This window comes from Eleutherodactylus coqui, chromosome 10 (genome assembly GCF_035609145.1).
Source record: "Eleutherodactylus coqui strain aEleCoq1 chromosome 10, aEleCoq1.hap1, whole genome shotgun sequence".
NCBI lineage: Eukaryota > Metazoa > Chordata > Amphibia > Anura > Eleutherodactylidae > Eleutherodactylus > Eleutherodactylus coqui.
The window spans coordinates 66127592-66144812 of NC_089846.1; the positions used below are offsets into that span (position 1 = coordinate 66127592).

Sequence of the window (17221 nt, forward strand, 5' to 3'; positions counted from 1 at the left end):
AATAGGGCTGTATTGCGCGGTAAAATAGAACATGCGGTCTATTTTATACGTTTGTTATACGCAATGAATATACGCAAGTGTGAATGGATCAATGGAAATCAATGTCTTTTCATTGACTCCATTCACTGCGTATTATGCATGCGTAATACGCAATTAAATTACACTCCTGTGAGTCAAAGAAGAGAGCACAAGGCAGAGCTGGGGGCAGAAAAGAGATATAGACCAGAAACAGGCCTACGGCCATGTTGTAGTCGGTGAAGGAATGGCTGCAGATCCTCTGCATTGGTTGCTGGCCAGCGGGACTACTGCATGGGAGTACCGCGGACAGAGAGGGCACCAGGACCTCCTCCAAAGAGCCTCTGCTGATTGTTATGGAAGTTGCTGATCAGCTCTGCCTTAGGCTGCCTGTCCACGGTAGTTGCGATATCCCACGGCGGATCTCTGCCGTCCAGGAGCAGGAGCCTGCTGACAGATCTCTGTGGTGAGCCTATCTGACAGATGGGCGCATCGTGGAGGATTGTGGCAATTTGCAGCATGCTGCAATTTGCTGCCCGCGAGCGGAGAATCGCTATGATTCTCCGTTCGTGGACAGGGGGCTGCGCTTTCCATAGCAACAGTATGGAAAGCGTGCACTGCGTTCCCCACGGCCGGATTATCGCCGCGGGGAACGCAATGCAAAAACGCCCGTGGACAGGCAGCCTTATGCTGCCTGCACACGCTGGTTTGTCGCTGAGTATTGTTCACAAGTGGACAATGACAGCAAGAAGAAAGTGTATGACATCCCCAATGTCTCTTCAGATGTAACAAAGTTGATTCTAGGGTCGCCTATATCTTGTTAACCGACCTATGTCAAAAGATCTGGAGCTCCAAATCGTGCCCCAAAGACTGGACAAGATTTGTCTTCATCACACTTCCAAAAAAAGGTGATGATCAAGAATGTTCCAATCACTGCACCATCGCCCTCATACCTCATGCAAGCAAAATTCTTTTAAAGATCATACAAAAACGCATTGCCACAATTGTGGAACTGCCGGACGTTCAAGCTGGCTTCTACAAAGGACGTGGCACTAGAGACCAAATCGCGAACCTGCGCTGGATCATGGAGAAGACCCGGGGGTATCAAAAGGACGCGTACATGTGTTTCATCGACTACAGCAAGGCATTTGATTGTGTCGAACATGACAAGCTTTGGAAGTGTCTGAAGCAAATGGGCATCCAAGAACATATTGAACAGCTTATAAGGTCGCTTTACAACAACCAAGAAGCAACAGTCAGGACAGCTTATGGAAACACTGATTGGTTCGGAATCGAGAAAGGCGTATGGCAAGGCTGAATTCTATCACCAGTCCTTTACAATCTGTACAAAAACGATCATGAGGCGATGCAATCTGGACGAATCAGAAATCTGAGTCCAAATCGGTGGCAGAAATGTCAACAACCTCTGATATGCAGATGACACCACCCTGCTTACGGAAAGTGAAAGGGACCTGGAATACCTTATCCAATGAGTATAAAAGGAAAGGGAACTGTTCCTCAACAGCAAGAAAAATAAGGTTATGACCTCGGTAGGCAACGGTACAGTGAACATAAAAATTAAGTCGAGACGGTCCAAGATTTCATCTTCCTTGGATCCAAAATCGATTGCAACAGGCAATCTGGACGTGAGATCAAGAGATGGATTACAATTGGTAGGAATGCAATGAAATAGAAAAGATCTGGAAAAGCAAGGATATTAGCATTGCGACAAAAACCAGACTGGTCAATGCAATCGTCTTTCCCATAACGACGTATGGTTGTGAATGTTGGACGCTCAGATAAACAGACAGAAGGAAAAATGATGCGTTTGAACTATGGTGCTGGAGGAGAATGCTACGGATACCTTGGACTGCCATGACAACGGACAACGTAGTGTTAGATCACATCAAACCGAAAATATCACTAGAGGGCAAAATCATCAAACAGCGGATCTCCTTTTTTGGACACGTGATGCACGCTAATTTACTGGAAACCGTACTGATACTTGGCAAGATCAGTGGAAAGAGAAGATCAGGATGACTAAGAACAAGATGGCTAGATACAATCAAGGCCATCAGGAACATGTCAATCACAGAACTGAAAGAAGGCGTGAAAGACAGGAATCTGTGGAGAACATTCATCCATGGAGTGATTGAGGGTCGGATGCGACTGAACGGATAATTCATGATCATATCTTGTTAAAGTTGATCGACCTAGCAGACTTTGACATTATATAGCCCCAGCCTATCACAAGCCCTGTGGAGAATGCGAGCAACCGGGCCTTTGCCAGAGCCCATTCACTGGTGTACTACCTAGGCCCTTTGGAGCCACACAATCCTTCCACCCAGTATAATCCCAAATGGAATAATCCAGCATGCTGCACTACTTTATCATGCATTTAATAGAATTAAGGAATGGCGCCTTCAACAGTGATGCGCACAACCCTTATGGGGCTGCTCTGTTTTCAGAGTCTCCTTGCTGCTATTGGGAGCATTCCCATGATGGGATAATAGAAGGCAGTTGATGTTTATGCAGTTTCCTAATTTTGCACGAAAACCAAAAAAATGAAAGGTGAAATTAAAAAAAAAACAACAGGTGTAGCATAATACAATAATGTAGGAGGAGCGAACACTGGAGACATGGCTGTGTCGTCTTGCCAACCTGATGCAGGTTTCCACAGGTGTGTTCTGTCCCTCTAGGGAATATACATACACTACACTGCAGGGAAACGTGTCCTCAAGTAGAAGAAACACTTGTACCAGAATCTTTAAGACCTCTTGAAAAGCTTGATGATAGGCAGCTAGTATATACATCATCACTGCTTCCATGGGGATTGTCACCCAGCTTCACAAGAGTCCTGAACGGCAGCTGCTCCTAGCTGAGCATTTATTACATCCTTCAAACATTCATGTTGCAACTTATCACTTAAAGACCCAGATTAGAATTGTTATTAAATTGTCCTTTTACTGCAGTTATGCCCATTAAAGGTCCTTTTACATGGAGTAAATGCCCTTTTACACGGGCCGCCAGTCTTTTAAAAGCCTGCACGAGCGCTGATGTCACCGCTAAGGTCGTCGGCGCTCACGCAGAGCATTCAGACAGAAAAACTTGCCGCCGGCATATTGGCTTCTCGTCTGCCTTTCGCTCAGCACTTCACCTCCTATTGGAAGCGCTGAGCAGAGAACATGTACACAGAATGGCAAGTCAGCGAGCCAACGAGGTTTTTTTAAGCTGACAGCGAAGTTAGCTTAAACGACCAGTGAGCATTTTTTTTGTTTTTTTTTCCCTTTGGCATTTACAAACTGATTATCGCTCAAATTTGTTCGTTTGAACTAATTTTGAGCGATGATCATTACGTGTAAAAGGGCCTTAAGTAATGGTTGGAGTGATCGAACATTGACCGAGTCGTTTGCTTTCAAGCAATGCCCATTTACATGCGCAGATAATTGTTTTAAATGTTTTCGTTATTGCTTGTTCAGTCCATTGTCTGTAGATGACTGATCGCCTTTTACACGCAGCGACTGGCAAACAAACATTGATTTTTATGCCTGCAGAAAATGAACGATGCACGATAAGTGACTGCTAATCGTTCAATGTTTTTTGTGTTTGCACTGAACAATTTATTGTTAATTTTTATTATTTGAACGCTTATCGTTCGGTGTAAAAGGACCCATTAGCCGCGCTGTGCGGTATGTTCTGCATATGCCTGGAAATGCAAATAAACCCCTGTCTCTAGTATCATTTCTTGGCATGCACTTATCACAACTATTGTCTATTGTTTGAGTGCCAGAGCCAATGGCCACGAGGCAGTTAATATAGGATGTGACAAGACAGACTTTGCACAAGCCCAGTATCACTCCTGCCCCCTGTGCTGGGATGATTCAGACACATTGTAGGAGCTGAGCGGAGCACACAGGGATCCAGCAGGAGCCGGGTAAGGAAACGTGTGCAAAGTCCCATGTCTGTGCAGTGTGTGCCGGCTGACAGTGTGCAAGTCCTAGATACAACAGGGGGGCGGATGGCATTTTTGGGGAAGAATAGTTTGCAGCAAGTGATATAACAAGATGGGCATATAGAATTGTATATGGAGGTACACATGTAGTGAGTCAGGAAGCATCAAAATATCTGTAAAACATGCATTGCAGTTTTCGATGTTTGGAAAATTTGGTTTGGATCCGAAAAAGAGAAGTAGTTCATCTTTCCTTCCTATTCTTCTTCTTGGCATTCAAACTACTTCACAGTCTGCACTTTGTGAGCTTTTTGTAAAGGTTGGTTTAGGTTTTCGGCACCATCTGATAGGTATCCTGTACAGGGAGCACCAAGGCAATGGACGGTTTCACACTACGTTGAAAGCTGTATACTTATAAAAATAGGACACCGCGCTCCTGGGAATATCCACCCTCCGAACAACCGTCTCTTTCTTTCACTCCGTTTATTGAGACAACGCGTTTCGTCGATTACGACTTCATCAGGTACCTGATGAAGTCGTAATCGACGAAACGCGTTGTCTCAATAAACGGAGTGAAAGAAAGAGACGGTTGTTCGGAGGGTGGATATTCCCAGGAGCGCGGTGTCCTATTTTTATAAGTATACAGCTTTCAACTTTAGCGGCTCTCGAGATAGAGAGACGGAGGACCTGCAGATCTCTCCCCTGTCTAGCCCAGAGGGATTTTAAGGGACCCACCGACAGCTCATTCTACAGGCTCTCCTGGATCAAGGGGTGTTGGTAGGGATCTTGCATAAGGTCCTTACCAAACACCGGGTGAGTGTGATTAACATATTTTTCACACACTGTCTGAATAAGCCTTTCCACTCAGGAGCGCTAACCTGGTTCTTTTACTTTGATTTGTTTCACACTACGTTGGGGATTCTGCTTTCCTGCTCCATTCGGGGAGCAGGAAAGGGAAATCCCCACTGCCAAATGCCTCGGTCTCTGGACAGACCCCATTGATTTTAATGGGATCTGTTCACTTTCTGCTCAGCTTTTGGATAGAAGAAAAAATGCTACATAAGCGGTTTGTTTCTTCTGGTATTTTGAGCCGGATCTGTGACGGAACTTCTGACCGAATTGGGTTGATCAAATCAAGACTGGTTTCTGTGGCATCGGTGCACCATTTATGCAGCTTGATGTCTGTGAATAGCAGGGTGGTAAGCTATAGCAGGCAGAGTGCAGGTCTAGGAAAACATTAGGATTCGGTATGACCTGTATGCATATAGATGTTTAAGAGTAGTAACGTGACTTCACTTTATTAAAACCATGTAGTTCTAGGAAAAGACTAGGATCTGGCACAAACTGTATGGAAATACTGTGAATGGTCTCCGAAACCTAGAGTAGCAACAAAGCTTCACTCTATTAAAACCACCTATTACTCTTGGTCTTGTACACCATCTGGAAGGTTGTGCTAGATCCTAGTCTTTACCTAGACCTTCACTACATTTCACTACATTACAGGTACGGACGTGCACACTGCAGATTTCCAGTATAGTTGCTGCTGCAGAAAGTCCACAGTGAATTCGTAAAGTTGGAAGGTACCTTTAGAGTGTGTTCACACTTCGCTGATTTGCTGCAGATTTCACCCCTTCAATTTTTATTCAATTGAAACGGCGAAATCTGCTGCAGCTCCGCACCAATTCGGCTATATGTGAACTCCTTCTTGGAATCCGTGATTTAAGGCGACAATCTATGGCCAAATACCATTACTATGGTAATATTGGACTGATCTCTTAATTACTGTTTTATATATCAGCCCTACTCTCCACCAACTTTTAACAATAGCGGATTGAAATGTGGTCATATCCCACCGTGGGCTCGCTGTGTATATGAAAATGTATTGAGTTGTAATTCATCGGAGGAGCGCAGAGAATAGGTGGTGCTGGAATGTAATGTAGGACTAGATAACGAACATGGAGGCAAGAATGCGGGGTTTGGCTGAATATATATTTACATGAGTGGTATAGCTCCCACGCATTTCACAACTCTGGGACTATAGATATATGTTTTGTTGTGCTTTGAATGTCCCCACTGTCCCCACCTTTGTGACATGAAAGTCACCACAGAGCTCCCTGCTACAAGGCAGATAATTAATTGCTTGTATTGTTCTTCTTGAGACTTTTTACAAGTTCTCCTGAGTCAACGTCTGGGCTGTGGCTGGAGTTGGAGAAGTTGAAAGAAATTGTAATAAATGTATTTTTGTCCCAGTTTAGCACTCCTATTATTATAGCCATTCCCCAGTTTTACTAGCAGCAGGAGGAGAATGTATAATATAGGTTTTACGGCATGGTTGAGTAGTACACGGATTTCTCTAATGATTATATTTTACATAGGGGGGTTAATAGAGCCTGTGTGACAACAGCTTTAGCCTTTATTCTCGCGTCACCAGATTCCTGAACGTGAGTAGTCCTAGCAACTAATCAACTATTAATTGCTGATCATATTGTGATCAGGGGCTGGAATTTGCACCCTCCCCCGACTCTCCTTTCAGTTACGGGAAGAAAGAGACTTTTTTTTTCTTTAAAGTCTTTTAAACTCTCGTGATTTAGTTCCATTGTGGTTTAAAAGGGGGAACATCTTGTGTCTTCTATCACTGTAACCACACAAGATGCAGCTGCTCTTCAAATGCCATTTGCACAAAGACCTTGTATCAGATGGGTCGTGCAGAACCGCACTGGATAGCAGCGACTGCTAGAAGTCAGGAGCTCAGAACTGCTATGTACAGGTAGTTTTACACGGGATGACTTGTTGGGCGCAAATGCCAGACAACTCGCCCTGGCGATAATCATTCGCATTCTTTTACACGGGAATGATTATTGCTACGGTAGTGATTGGCGGTGGAGCGGACCGGGGATCGTTCTGGACCGCCCGCCTCCATAAGTGAACGACTGCCTGTTTGCAGGGGGCCGATTCATCGTTTGGTTTTCTGCATGCAGAAACTGATTGATGAATGAGAAGTGAACGACTTGTTGTCCGATCGGTGCAGCATTCACACAGAACAATAGTTCAGATGCTCGCTGGATCACGGAAATCCGTATGATTTGGCTTGTGTAAAAGCACCTTAGGTCACGATCTACGATTTTTGCTAAAAAAAACTGCACCGAGGCCTTGCACAATAATGTAATGTGATTCCAGCAGCGGAATCCATCCCGATACCTGCCCAGTGTCCGCTTGGAAGTCTTTTTCCTGTACTACAGATGGTCATTGCAGAAGGGCTGTTCATCGGATGACTTCCATTGACTTCAATAGAAGCTGTCCACACAGAATCCCAACATGCTGCAATTTCTTCTCCACAAGCAGAAAATCACAATCGATTTCTGCTCGTGGAGATGTTCTCGCGGTTTGCCATAGCATGCTATGGGCTGTATTTGCTGTGGAATCCGGAGGCGGACGCCCGCTCTGGATTCCACAATACAAATCCGCCCCTGTGTAGGCAGCCTTAAAGGTGTTGGACAATTTTTTACCATTTTTTCCTGTAATCAGTCTAAATGATATTTTTATAGCGCCTGCTGTAAATCTGCATTTCTTCTCAAGGTCTATTCTGTGCGAGTCTTGTACATCTTGCAATGCACAAAACTCGCACGATAAAACTGCCTAAATACAGTCTTGGGGCCCCTTCGCACGGGCGTATTTTTCATCAGTTTTTGCCTGAAGAATGTCTCGCATTCGCGGGTGAAACGCATGTTGACGGGTGCAATATGGGGGGAGTTGTGAGAGCTGCATCTGTACTGCTGAAATACATTGCCATCTTGGTGTGAAAGTAAGCAGGATCTCAGTTTCCCCTTCAGGAGGGCAGCGCCGGGCCTAGCAACCCCGGAAATGAGGCACTCGAGGGCCTCTCTGTTCAGGTTTGGAAAATCCAGATAATTTAGGATCCATTGAAGCGGGAGAGTCATGTGTTTGCTTAACACCTTCTCCTCCAGAGGCGGCAGCAGTCATTGTACAGCCTGGCTGGCGTTATCAGGAGGACTATTATAATGGACTCCTATAAAAAAAAAATCGTTAGATTATATGAATTTGAACGATAATCATTCCGTGTAAACAGGCCAACGATGAACGACACATTGTTTGCTTCGTCGTTCATTTTATGCAGGCATCAGAATAATAGTTGGCAAGTCGTTGCATGTGAACAGCGATCGCTTAGTCCTTCAAATTCATTACTACAGGGAATGAGAACAATTTGTGAACGCCATCATTGCCAACGATTCATCTGCCTGTATAAACGCGCTGCACGAGCGAAGTCTGCTGCGGTTCACACATGGAAACTCTTTATTGCTCCGTGTAAAAGCAGCTTTAGTATTTGCTTGTGAAGTAGCAGAAAAACCTGGCTACAGATCTCGCAAAATCTTTAGACTCTAAAAGGATTATTTTCCCCTAAACTTCTAGATAGAAGAGAAAGAAGGCATCGGCGTTTGGAAGAAGGGTATGGCCGCACGTTGTGGACATACTGCGGTTTTGCACAGTAGCATTGGCTGTGGAGAATCCGTACCATTTTACAGTACAAGCATTGTGGATGAGAGTTCAAAAAATCCACTTGTGGAAAAACTTGGTAGCATAAGGCTGGCTGCACACGAATGGGGCGGATTCCGCATGTGGGAGTCCGCAGTGGAATCCAACTCTGTGCCCAGCCAGCGCCCGAGCGCACTTTTAATTTCCTGTACTGCAGATAGTGCAGACAGCTCGCTATTGGACATGCACATTTTTTTTATTTTTTTTTATAGAGCACCGTCACTAGACTGTGATGCGGAATCCGCGACCTTTTCGCAATGTCAAAAGAAGGGCCACGGGTTGAATGGCTTCCATTGACTTCAATGGAATTTGCCTATGCGGAATCTGCACAAAAATAGAGCATGCTGCGTTTTGTTTGTTTTTTTCCGCTCATGGAAATTGTAATTCGCTTCCGTGAGTGTGCAAGAAAATGCGCTTTTATATAGCATTCAATTCCCAGACATTGTTACTCTAAAAACTCCTCAACGTCTGGACATACGCTATAATACAGATTCCTATTCAAATGAATTGGACACTTAAATGATACTTATTTTGTGGCAAAATCCGCCATGTGAACAGAGCCTTAGGCCTCATGTCCACGGGGAAAATCAGATCCGCTGCGGATCCTAAATCCTATTTTCCCCGTGGACATGAGCCCTAATGTTCTCGTTTTTTTCCCCAATGTACATCACCATTTAAAACCTGAAATCTGAGGGGTGAGTGCAGCTCAAATCTTACACCTCCCCTTAAGGCCCACTTAGACACAACAATTGTAGCTCAAAAGATGGCTTTAGGCTGGGTTCACACAGGGCGGATTTGCCGCGGTTTTGCCACGCGGAATTTCGCCGCGGCAAATCCGCCCGCAGCCGCTAATCTCGGGGTTAGCCAGCCATGTGGACGAGATTTCTCAGAAATCTCGTCCACACGGGACGGCCAATCCGCTGCGGTAAGTCCGGCTGAAAGCGCAGCCGCGGCGGCCGCAGCCGCGGTTTCATAAGATGCAGCATGTCTATTTACTTTAACTTTTTTGTTTATTTTCGTTGCGGACGCGCTCTCCTCTATGGGAGCGCCGGCCGCAACGGAAAAGCGGTCCTCCCGGCGGAAATCTTGCGTTTTTTGCTGCGGCCAAACCGCGAGATTTCCGACGAATGCGCCCTGTGTGAACCCAGCCTTAGAGCGATAATCATTGTATGTAAATGTGCCCATTTTTTACTCTTCTGACGAACAATGGATTTCAGTTCGGCATGAAATCCATCATTCTGCAGAACAAGTAATAAGAAGGACCGCGCGTTGTGTTCTGCCCAGGGAGTGCTAATTACATTGTCTCAGCTGTCAGCCCCATGGCAGAACAAAGGCAATTTATTCAGAGAACAGCCGGTGGTCTGTTCTCTGAATACAGCTCCCGACAGCTCACACACTACTAATTGGTACTAATAGGCATTAGTACCAAGTAGTAGTTTATGCAAAATGATCGCTCAAGACAACGCACAGCCCCATTATAGCCTATGAGGCTTGTACACCTGGACATGTATTCACACAGACCTGCTGCATGTGCTATTCCTGTCAGTTTCAAGTATGTGAAGTGCTTGTGAACGTGCTGTGTATATTGGACAACACATTACCTGGTGTTCACGTTAGTAGTCTCTTGGTCGCAACTCCTATTTAGGAGACTGGAAAATGCGAACGCAACGGTCTAAATTAGACCTCATGCATACGGCAATTTTCTATGTAGCCAATATAGGGTTCACGTTCCAGTTACTGTGCCAATAAATAGCTCAGACTGCATGCATGTTACATAAATAGTAATGGTCTCTCAGATCAGACACGCAAAGGAGTGGGTGCTGGGTTTTGGGTGTTCAACCCGTAAACTGGTCTATTCAGATGATGCCCTCAAGTTGCAGGTATTACTGTAATAACAAGATAGTGTTCTCTGTGGATAGGAGGTAGAATTAGGAGTTCTGTAGGATGGTGGTGCGAGTGTGTATGTATATACATTGTGTAAGAATACCATTTGTCTGCAAAGAAACAATGGAGGTTAAATGGGACCGCTCTGACCTTGTATACTGTTGTTCACCAGGATCTGCCTCGCTGTGCGACAATGTGTAACGAGACTCTATCGTGCCCATTTCCAGACAGTTATGAAGCCATCCTGTTCCCTATCATCTACAGCAGCGTCTTTATCGTGGGACTGCTGGGTAACCTAACCTCAATCATTATCATCGTCCAGCTAATCAAGAAGAAGAACATTTTGGGAGTTTATCTTGCCAACCTTTGTGCATCTGATCTTATGTACATATGTACCCTCCCTGTCTGGATACTCTACACTGTCAAGGAGGATTGGGTTTTTGGGACTCTTAGCTGTAAGGTTGTTGGGTTCTTCTTCAATTCCAATCTCTACACCACCATCGCCTTCCTCAGCTGTATAGCCACAGACCGCTTTGTTGCTACCGTCTTCCCCCTGCGCTCAAGGATCATTCGGAGCATGAAGAAGGCTTTAATAGTTTGTGTGGTCGTGTGGCTCGTTATCCTTGGATCCCATTGTTATTTCTTGAGTAGAGATGAATTGTTTCAATCGACCCAAAATGTGGAACTGTGCTACGAGAAGTATCCAATGGAGCAATGGATGGCTCGTCTCAATTATTTTAGAATCTTTGTGGTATTTCTTATCCCTTTCATTCTTCTAGTTTTCTCCTACTGCTCCATCATCCGTACTATACATAATGCTTCCAGCTTGAATATCGAGCACAAAAGAAAAATTACTGGCCTTCTACTGATCATGACGGTTATCTTTATCATCTGCTTCCTCCCCTACCATGTGGTCCTTTTCATCCGTTCATTTGTTAGTGACTTGAACTACTGCAACTGCGAGATTGAATTGCGAGTCAGACCGGCCTATCGGATCTCCTTTGCCCTTACGAGCCTCAGTAGTGCTCTAGACCCTTTTATTAATATATTTGTTAGCGAAGGGGTACAGCATGATTTGATGACGGAACTCCGGTCGATCTGGTTTTGTTTGCTCTATCGAGGAAGGACTGTCGAAATCCAAAGGAGGTGCCTTACTGTGTGTCCGGAAGCTGCAAAAAACCTTAATCTCCTATGCACACATCAAACCAAAATACATAGCCAATTCTAGACTAAGCAACCTTAACCTGGTCTAGATTAGGCTTGCTAAAGTGTGCAGCTCCTAGTGCCATGGACAAGAGCTGGAGAAAACAAAATAACAAGATCTGCCCCCCAAAAAACGAGGATTACATCGGAAGACATCTGCAACCATTCTTTAGTCAATCCTATATATTGTACATTTTTGGACTGTTTGCTTGTGAAAATAATGGATCTTCTCACAGAATACAACTGAATTATATACAGACAAGTCACTGATGTAGTCCTTACCTGACTGCTCTGAAATGGAGAGCTTTTATGTAATGTTAAAGGGGTTGTTATGAACAGCTTTGTCAGTGTTCTAGAAGAAAGCTGCAGTGCTTTACTACTGTAAGCCTAGGTAATCCCTTTAACTAGTCCCCGCAAGAGATTGGAACATAAGGGACAAGTAGCTTGCCTATCCTCACGATCACTGTGTCAAGCACTGCAGACTTGTTGGCAAGATGGATTTGTGATCTGTGTTTTTAATTTGTATTTTGTAGCATTTTTTAAAAATTTTTGTTAGTTGTACAGAGGTTGGGAAAGTTTTCTTAACACTTCAGGACTAGATTTTTATCAAATATTAAAAATAATGATCTGTATCAGATCTGAGGTTTGAAAAAATGATGCAAAAAATAAAGATGGAGTTCTCACAGTCCGAACCAGGAGACTGTAGGCTCTTGTACAGGGCAACTCAATTTAAGGTGACCCTCTGGTCCTGGACAAACAAAGATGGCCACATCACCTCTCCGACTACCTGATGTACACTGTGCCTTAGTATGGATTGGTAGTGTAGGACCCTGTATGCTGCGGTGACTGGACAGCACTGTAGTGTGTTAAGCCTACTGTTCACGGCCGTATCGGTAAAATCCTGTATTTGTAAATAGCGGATCTGTCGGCAGAGACCATGTATTGCTGTGAGTACTGCGCATGCCCTCGTATCACACACTCCTAATTCCCAACTCTGTTTCATAGCGGGGTTGTGTATGAAAAAGCCGTCCATACACAATGTATTGTGTGTGGACAGCGTTGCATATACAAATGTATAGGGCTCACGTTGCATGGTACACTTACAGATTTGCAGCATGCTCTATTTCTGTTTCTCATGTGTATCTTCACGCAGTCCATTGACTCCATTCACAGCGTATCACATGTGTAATCAGGGTGGAAATAACGCCTGTAGACATGAGCCCTTATACTAATGCACGGTGTGCATCAGATAGATGGTAAAGCAGTGCGCCATCTTTGGTTGTCCTAGACCAGAGGGTCGCTTTTAAAGAACTTTAGATATGTGAAAGAATACCAAAGTGTGAAGTGGCTGCTAACTGAAAATAATGGATTGGATTCAACTGTACAACAAATAGTTTTGTATGCAGCTCTGTATATTTGGTAGTGGCTTTGCCACAGTTCACTGCCATTCAGTTCCATTCAATTAAATGGTCTAGGGCTGCAATACCAGGCACAGCCACAACCAAATGTACGGAGCTGTGCTCGATTAACATGGTGATTCAGTGTTAGCCAAAGTCTGTAGACCATACAGTCAGCTGAATGCTGGGGGTACTGAGAGGTAGACCTCCAACAAAGTGATGGATAGGCCATCAATATCAAAATCTTGAAAATCCCTTTAAATTGTAAAATCATGGGTATAAAAATCAAATCTTCCAAAATCAGTGCCACTCTTCTCCATAGGCTGTGTCTTGTATATCAGGCATAGCCCAGGCACAAGAGTGGTTCTGTTTCTACAGGAAAGAAGCCATGTTTTCCTGCTCTCATTAATTATGAAAATGGATCATAGCAGAAAGTAAACTTCACAGTCAAATTTTAGTGAATATGATATATATATAATATTATAAAATCTGTGCAGGGGATGACTAGAGTGGGTGCAGGAGGTATGGTCGCACCCCAGCCCTAGAGCCTTAGGGGACCCATAAGGTGGCGGTGGCTTTGTGAAAAGGGAGTGTGACGTAAAGACAACATTGTGCCTCAAAATTGCACCAAATTTTGACACAATTTTTGCTGCTAAATGAAGCCAGCTAATGGGTGGGGTAAAGTTAGACTAGGCAGTCTAAAGATGTGCCAGATTATCATTCAGCAGAGTCCCTATGAGGAATCTGGTGGGTTTTAAGACAAGTGTGCACTGTCTAACCATTAGACAGTATTGGTAAGTCTGCTCTATCGTGTCTTCCTTTGCTTTGAGGAAAAAAATAGTGGATTTAGAGGGCTGTTTGGTGGGGGAGGAGATGAATTACAGTGTTACTACTTTTTTTTTCTTGTTTTATTACTTTTAAGAATATAAGGGCTAGAATAAAGGGTCTATTTTATTTTCCTCCTTAGCAACAGTGCCACTCTTGCCCATGGGCTGTGGCTGGTATTGCAGCTGAGGTCACATCTCATAAACAAGAACGGTGCTGCTTGTAGACAAAGAAAGCAATACACTTCTCTTATTTTGCAGTATTTGGGGGTAACATTGAAATCCCTGATGTAGCATTAGATTTTTCCTATCCTGTATATTTCCAGTTCTGTAAATAACATGTCTGTCTTCCAGTAAATGGCGATGACAACACGTAACCAAACCTCAATAAAGTTTCTCTAAATCTGACTTCTGTTTTGCTCTTCAATAAAATAGCGCCTCCTCATGGCCAAATGAGGAAGCACACGATGCATTAAAGGGGTTGTCCCGAGGCAGCAAGTGGGTCTATACACTTCTGTATGGCCATAATAATGCACTTTGTAATGTACATTGTGCATTAATTATGATCCATACAGAAGTTATAAAAAGTTTTATACTTACCTGCTCCGTTGCTAGCGTCCTCGTCTCCATGGAGCCGACTAATTTTCGCCCTCCGATGGCCAAATTAGCCGCGCTTTCGCAGTCCGGGTCTCCTGCAGTCTTCTATGGGGCCGCTCGTGTAGAATGCCAGCTCTGTGTAGCTCCGCCCCGTCACGTGCCGATTCCAGCCAATCAGGAGGCTGGAATCGGCAATGGACCGCACAGAAGCCCTGCGGTCCATGAAGACAGAGGATCCCGGCGGCCATCTTCAGCAGGTGAGTATGAAGACGCCGGACCGCCGGGATTCAGGTAAGCGCTGTGCGGGTGGTTTTTTTAACCCCTGCATCGGGGTTGTCTCGCGCCGAACGGGGGGGGGGGTTTAAAAAAAAAAAACCCGTTTCGGCGCGGGACATCTCCTTTAAGAGTTCCTACAGTATGGGGGAGAGTTGTAAAACTCTCTAAAAGAAAACATGCCTTTGCTGTCCATAGCAACCAATCACTGCGCACTATGAGGAATGAGAGTTGTGTTCTGATTGGCTGCTCTGGGCAACAAAGATTGTTTTTGTTTTAGAGGATTTTCATAAATCTTCCCCTATATGTTTTGCTGAGTGATATATTCATAGCAGAAGCCATGCTGCTGTGCCAGATCATTATGATTCGTCTTATACTACGTAGATGGACTCTGAGTTTTATGAGATCCCTCAAGATAATGTTGAGATAATTGGCATGCATATTGACATTGTTGCCCGCAGCAACCAATCAGAGCGCAGCTTGCATTTCAGAAACTGTTCTGGGAAGATGAAAGCTGTGCTGTGATTAACCAATCCAGTAACATGTACTATAAGACTCCTCACCGCTGGGGCTTTTAGATGTAGTCTACATGGCAAATTAAAAGTTACGTGCAAATCACAGAAAAATGTCCGTCATTAAACAAATGTGCTGGCGACTATCACCAGATCTTCAAGACCTCCACAAATTATATGAGCTTAAAGGGGTTGTCCAAGATGAGAAAAACATGACTGCTGTCTTCCAGAAACAGTGCCACACCAGTCCACAGGATGTGTTTGGTATTGCAGCTCCGATCCATTGTAGTAAATAGTTGCAATAGCACACACAACCTGTGTACTGTGGTGGCACTGTTTTTAAAAGGAAACGGACATGTTTCTCTAATCCTGGACATACCCTCTAAGGTGCCCATATACATTGGATAAATGTGATGCATATGCATTTCACAGTAAATTGCCAGTTTTGAAACGCTCTGATTGGCTGTGTGATTTGTACAGGTGAGACAAATACGTCCGTGTGAGGCTGGCCTTATCCGTATGAAGACACTAAACTAACAGGTGGACGTTGAGTGTAAAATCAGACTAATGACAGCCTTGGGTCATTTCAGTTAAAAGGTCAGTTCACATGTGGCTTATTTAATTCAGATATCAGTGCAGATCTGCTGTACATTTCTCTTCTTTAATTTTAATTCAATTGAAAGGTTGCAATCTGCTGCAGATCTGTACCGACATCCATCACAAAATCTGTACCAAATGAGCTACGTGTGAATGAAATCAATGAGAGCTTTGCCTGCAGTTACAAGCACCAGCCACTATACAGAGGTCTGAGCAGAGGCTTTTGCTCCAACCTCTGTGTATTTGCGGCGCTGACAGCATGCGCTGCTCAGCTGATTGGTTGGGGTCTCGGGTGACAGACCCCAGCTAATCAACTATTGATGTCCTATCCTGATGATAGTTCATCAATAGTATTTCCCTGGAAAATCCATTTAACTGGAACAACCAGTGTCAGGCAGCTGCTGCCAAGGCAAATGGGATCATTGGGTGCATCAGAAGAGGTCTAGGTGCGCAGGATGAGAACATTGTTCTCCCTCTTTACAAGTCACTGGACAGACCACACATGGAATATTGTGTACAGTTTTGGGCTCCGGTACTCAAGAAGGACATATCAGAGCTTGTGTGGGTACAAAGGTGGGTAACTAAAGTAATAAATGGAATGGGCGGACTACAATACCCAGGGAGGTTATCAAAATTGGGGTTATTTAGTTTAGAAAAAAGACAGCGGAGGAGTGATCTAATAATTGTGTGTGTCTGTGTATTTACAGTGAAGGAAATAAGTATTTGATCCCTTGCTAGTTTTGTAAGTTTGCCCACAGTCTATAATTTTTAGGGTAGGTTAATTTTACCAGTGAGCGATAGAATATCCAAAAAAAAAAAAAAATCCAGAAAATCACATTGTGCAAAATGCAAATAAATATATATAATTTAGCCAGCGAAATAAGTATTTGATCCCTCTGGCAAACAAGACTTAATACTTAATACAAGCAAAACCCTTGTTGCCAAGCACAGCAGTCAGATGTTCTTTGTAGTTGATGAGGTCTGCGCACGTCAGAAGGAGTTTTGGTCCACTCCTCTTAACTGATCATCTCTAAATCATTAAGAGTTCGAGGCTGTCGCTTGGCAACTCTGATCTTCAGCTCCCTCCATAAGTTTCCTATGGGATTAAGGTCTGGAGACTGGCTAGGCCATTCCATGACCTTAATGTGCTTCTTTTTCAGACACTCCTTTGTTGCCTTGGCTGTATGTTTTGGGTCATTGTTGTGCTGGAAGACCCAGCCATGACCCATTTTTAATGTCCTGGTGGAGGGAAGGAGGTTTGTCACTCAGGATGTTACGGTACATGGCTCCATCTATTCTCCCATTGATGTGGTGAAGTAGTCCTGTGCCCTAAGCAGAGAAACACCCCCAAAACATAATGTTTCCACCTCCAAAACATAATGTTTCCACCTCCATGCTTGACAGTGGGAACGGTGTTCT

The 17221-nt window shown here is 44.2% G+C and overlaps 2 protein-coding genes across 5 annotated transcripts in view; both read left to right on the top strand.

The window, feature by feature from the left end:
• LOC136580559 (G-protein coupled receptor 4-like) overlaps positions 1-17221 on the top strand; it is a 76229-nt gene that overhangs the window by 49428 nt on the left and 9580 nt on the right. The gene's annotated exons all lie outside the window — the stretch shown is intronic.
• Positions 1851-14231, top strand: LOC136581081 (G-protein coupled receptor 4-like). Its single transcript, XM_066582072.1, has 3 exons — positions 1851-1905; positions 3920-3949; positions 10627-14231. Exons 1-3 carry the CDS (start codon positions 1851-1853, stop codon positions 11625-11627), a joined length of 1086 nt encoding a protein of 361 aa, XP_066438169.1. The 3' UTR covers positions 11628-14231.

Bases quoted from the DNA above. Each gene is read 5' to 3' on its own strand.
- LOC136581081 (XM_066582072.1), top strand. From the start codon at position 1,851: ATGGTGCTGGAGGAGAATGCTACGGATACCTTGGACTGCCATGACAAC. The intron at 1,906-3,919 runs GTAGTGTTAGAT...GTAGGAGCTGAG, and splicing joins CTGCCATGACAACGGACAAC to CGGAGCACACAGGGATCCAG. The intron at 3,950-10,626 runs GTAAGGAAACGT...GCCCATTTCCAG, and splicing joins AGGGATCCAGCAGGAGCCGG to ACAGTTATGAAGCCATCCTG.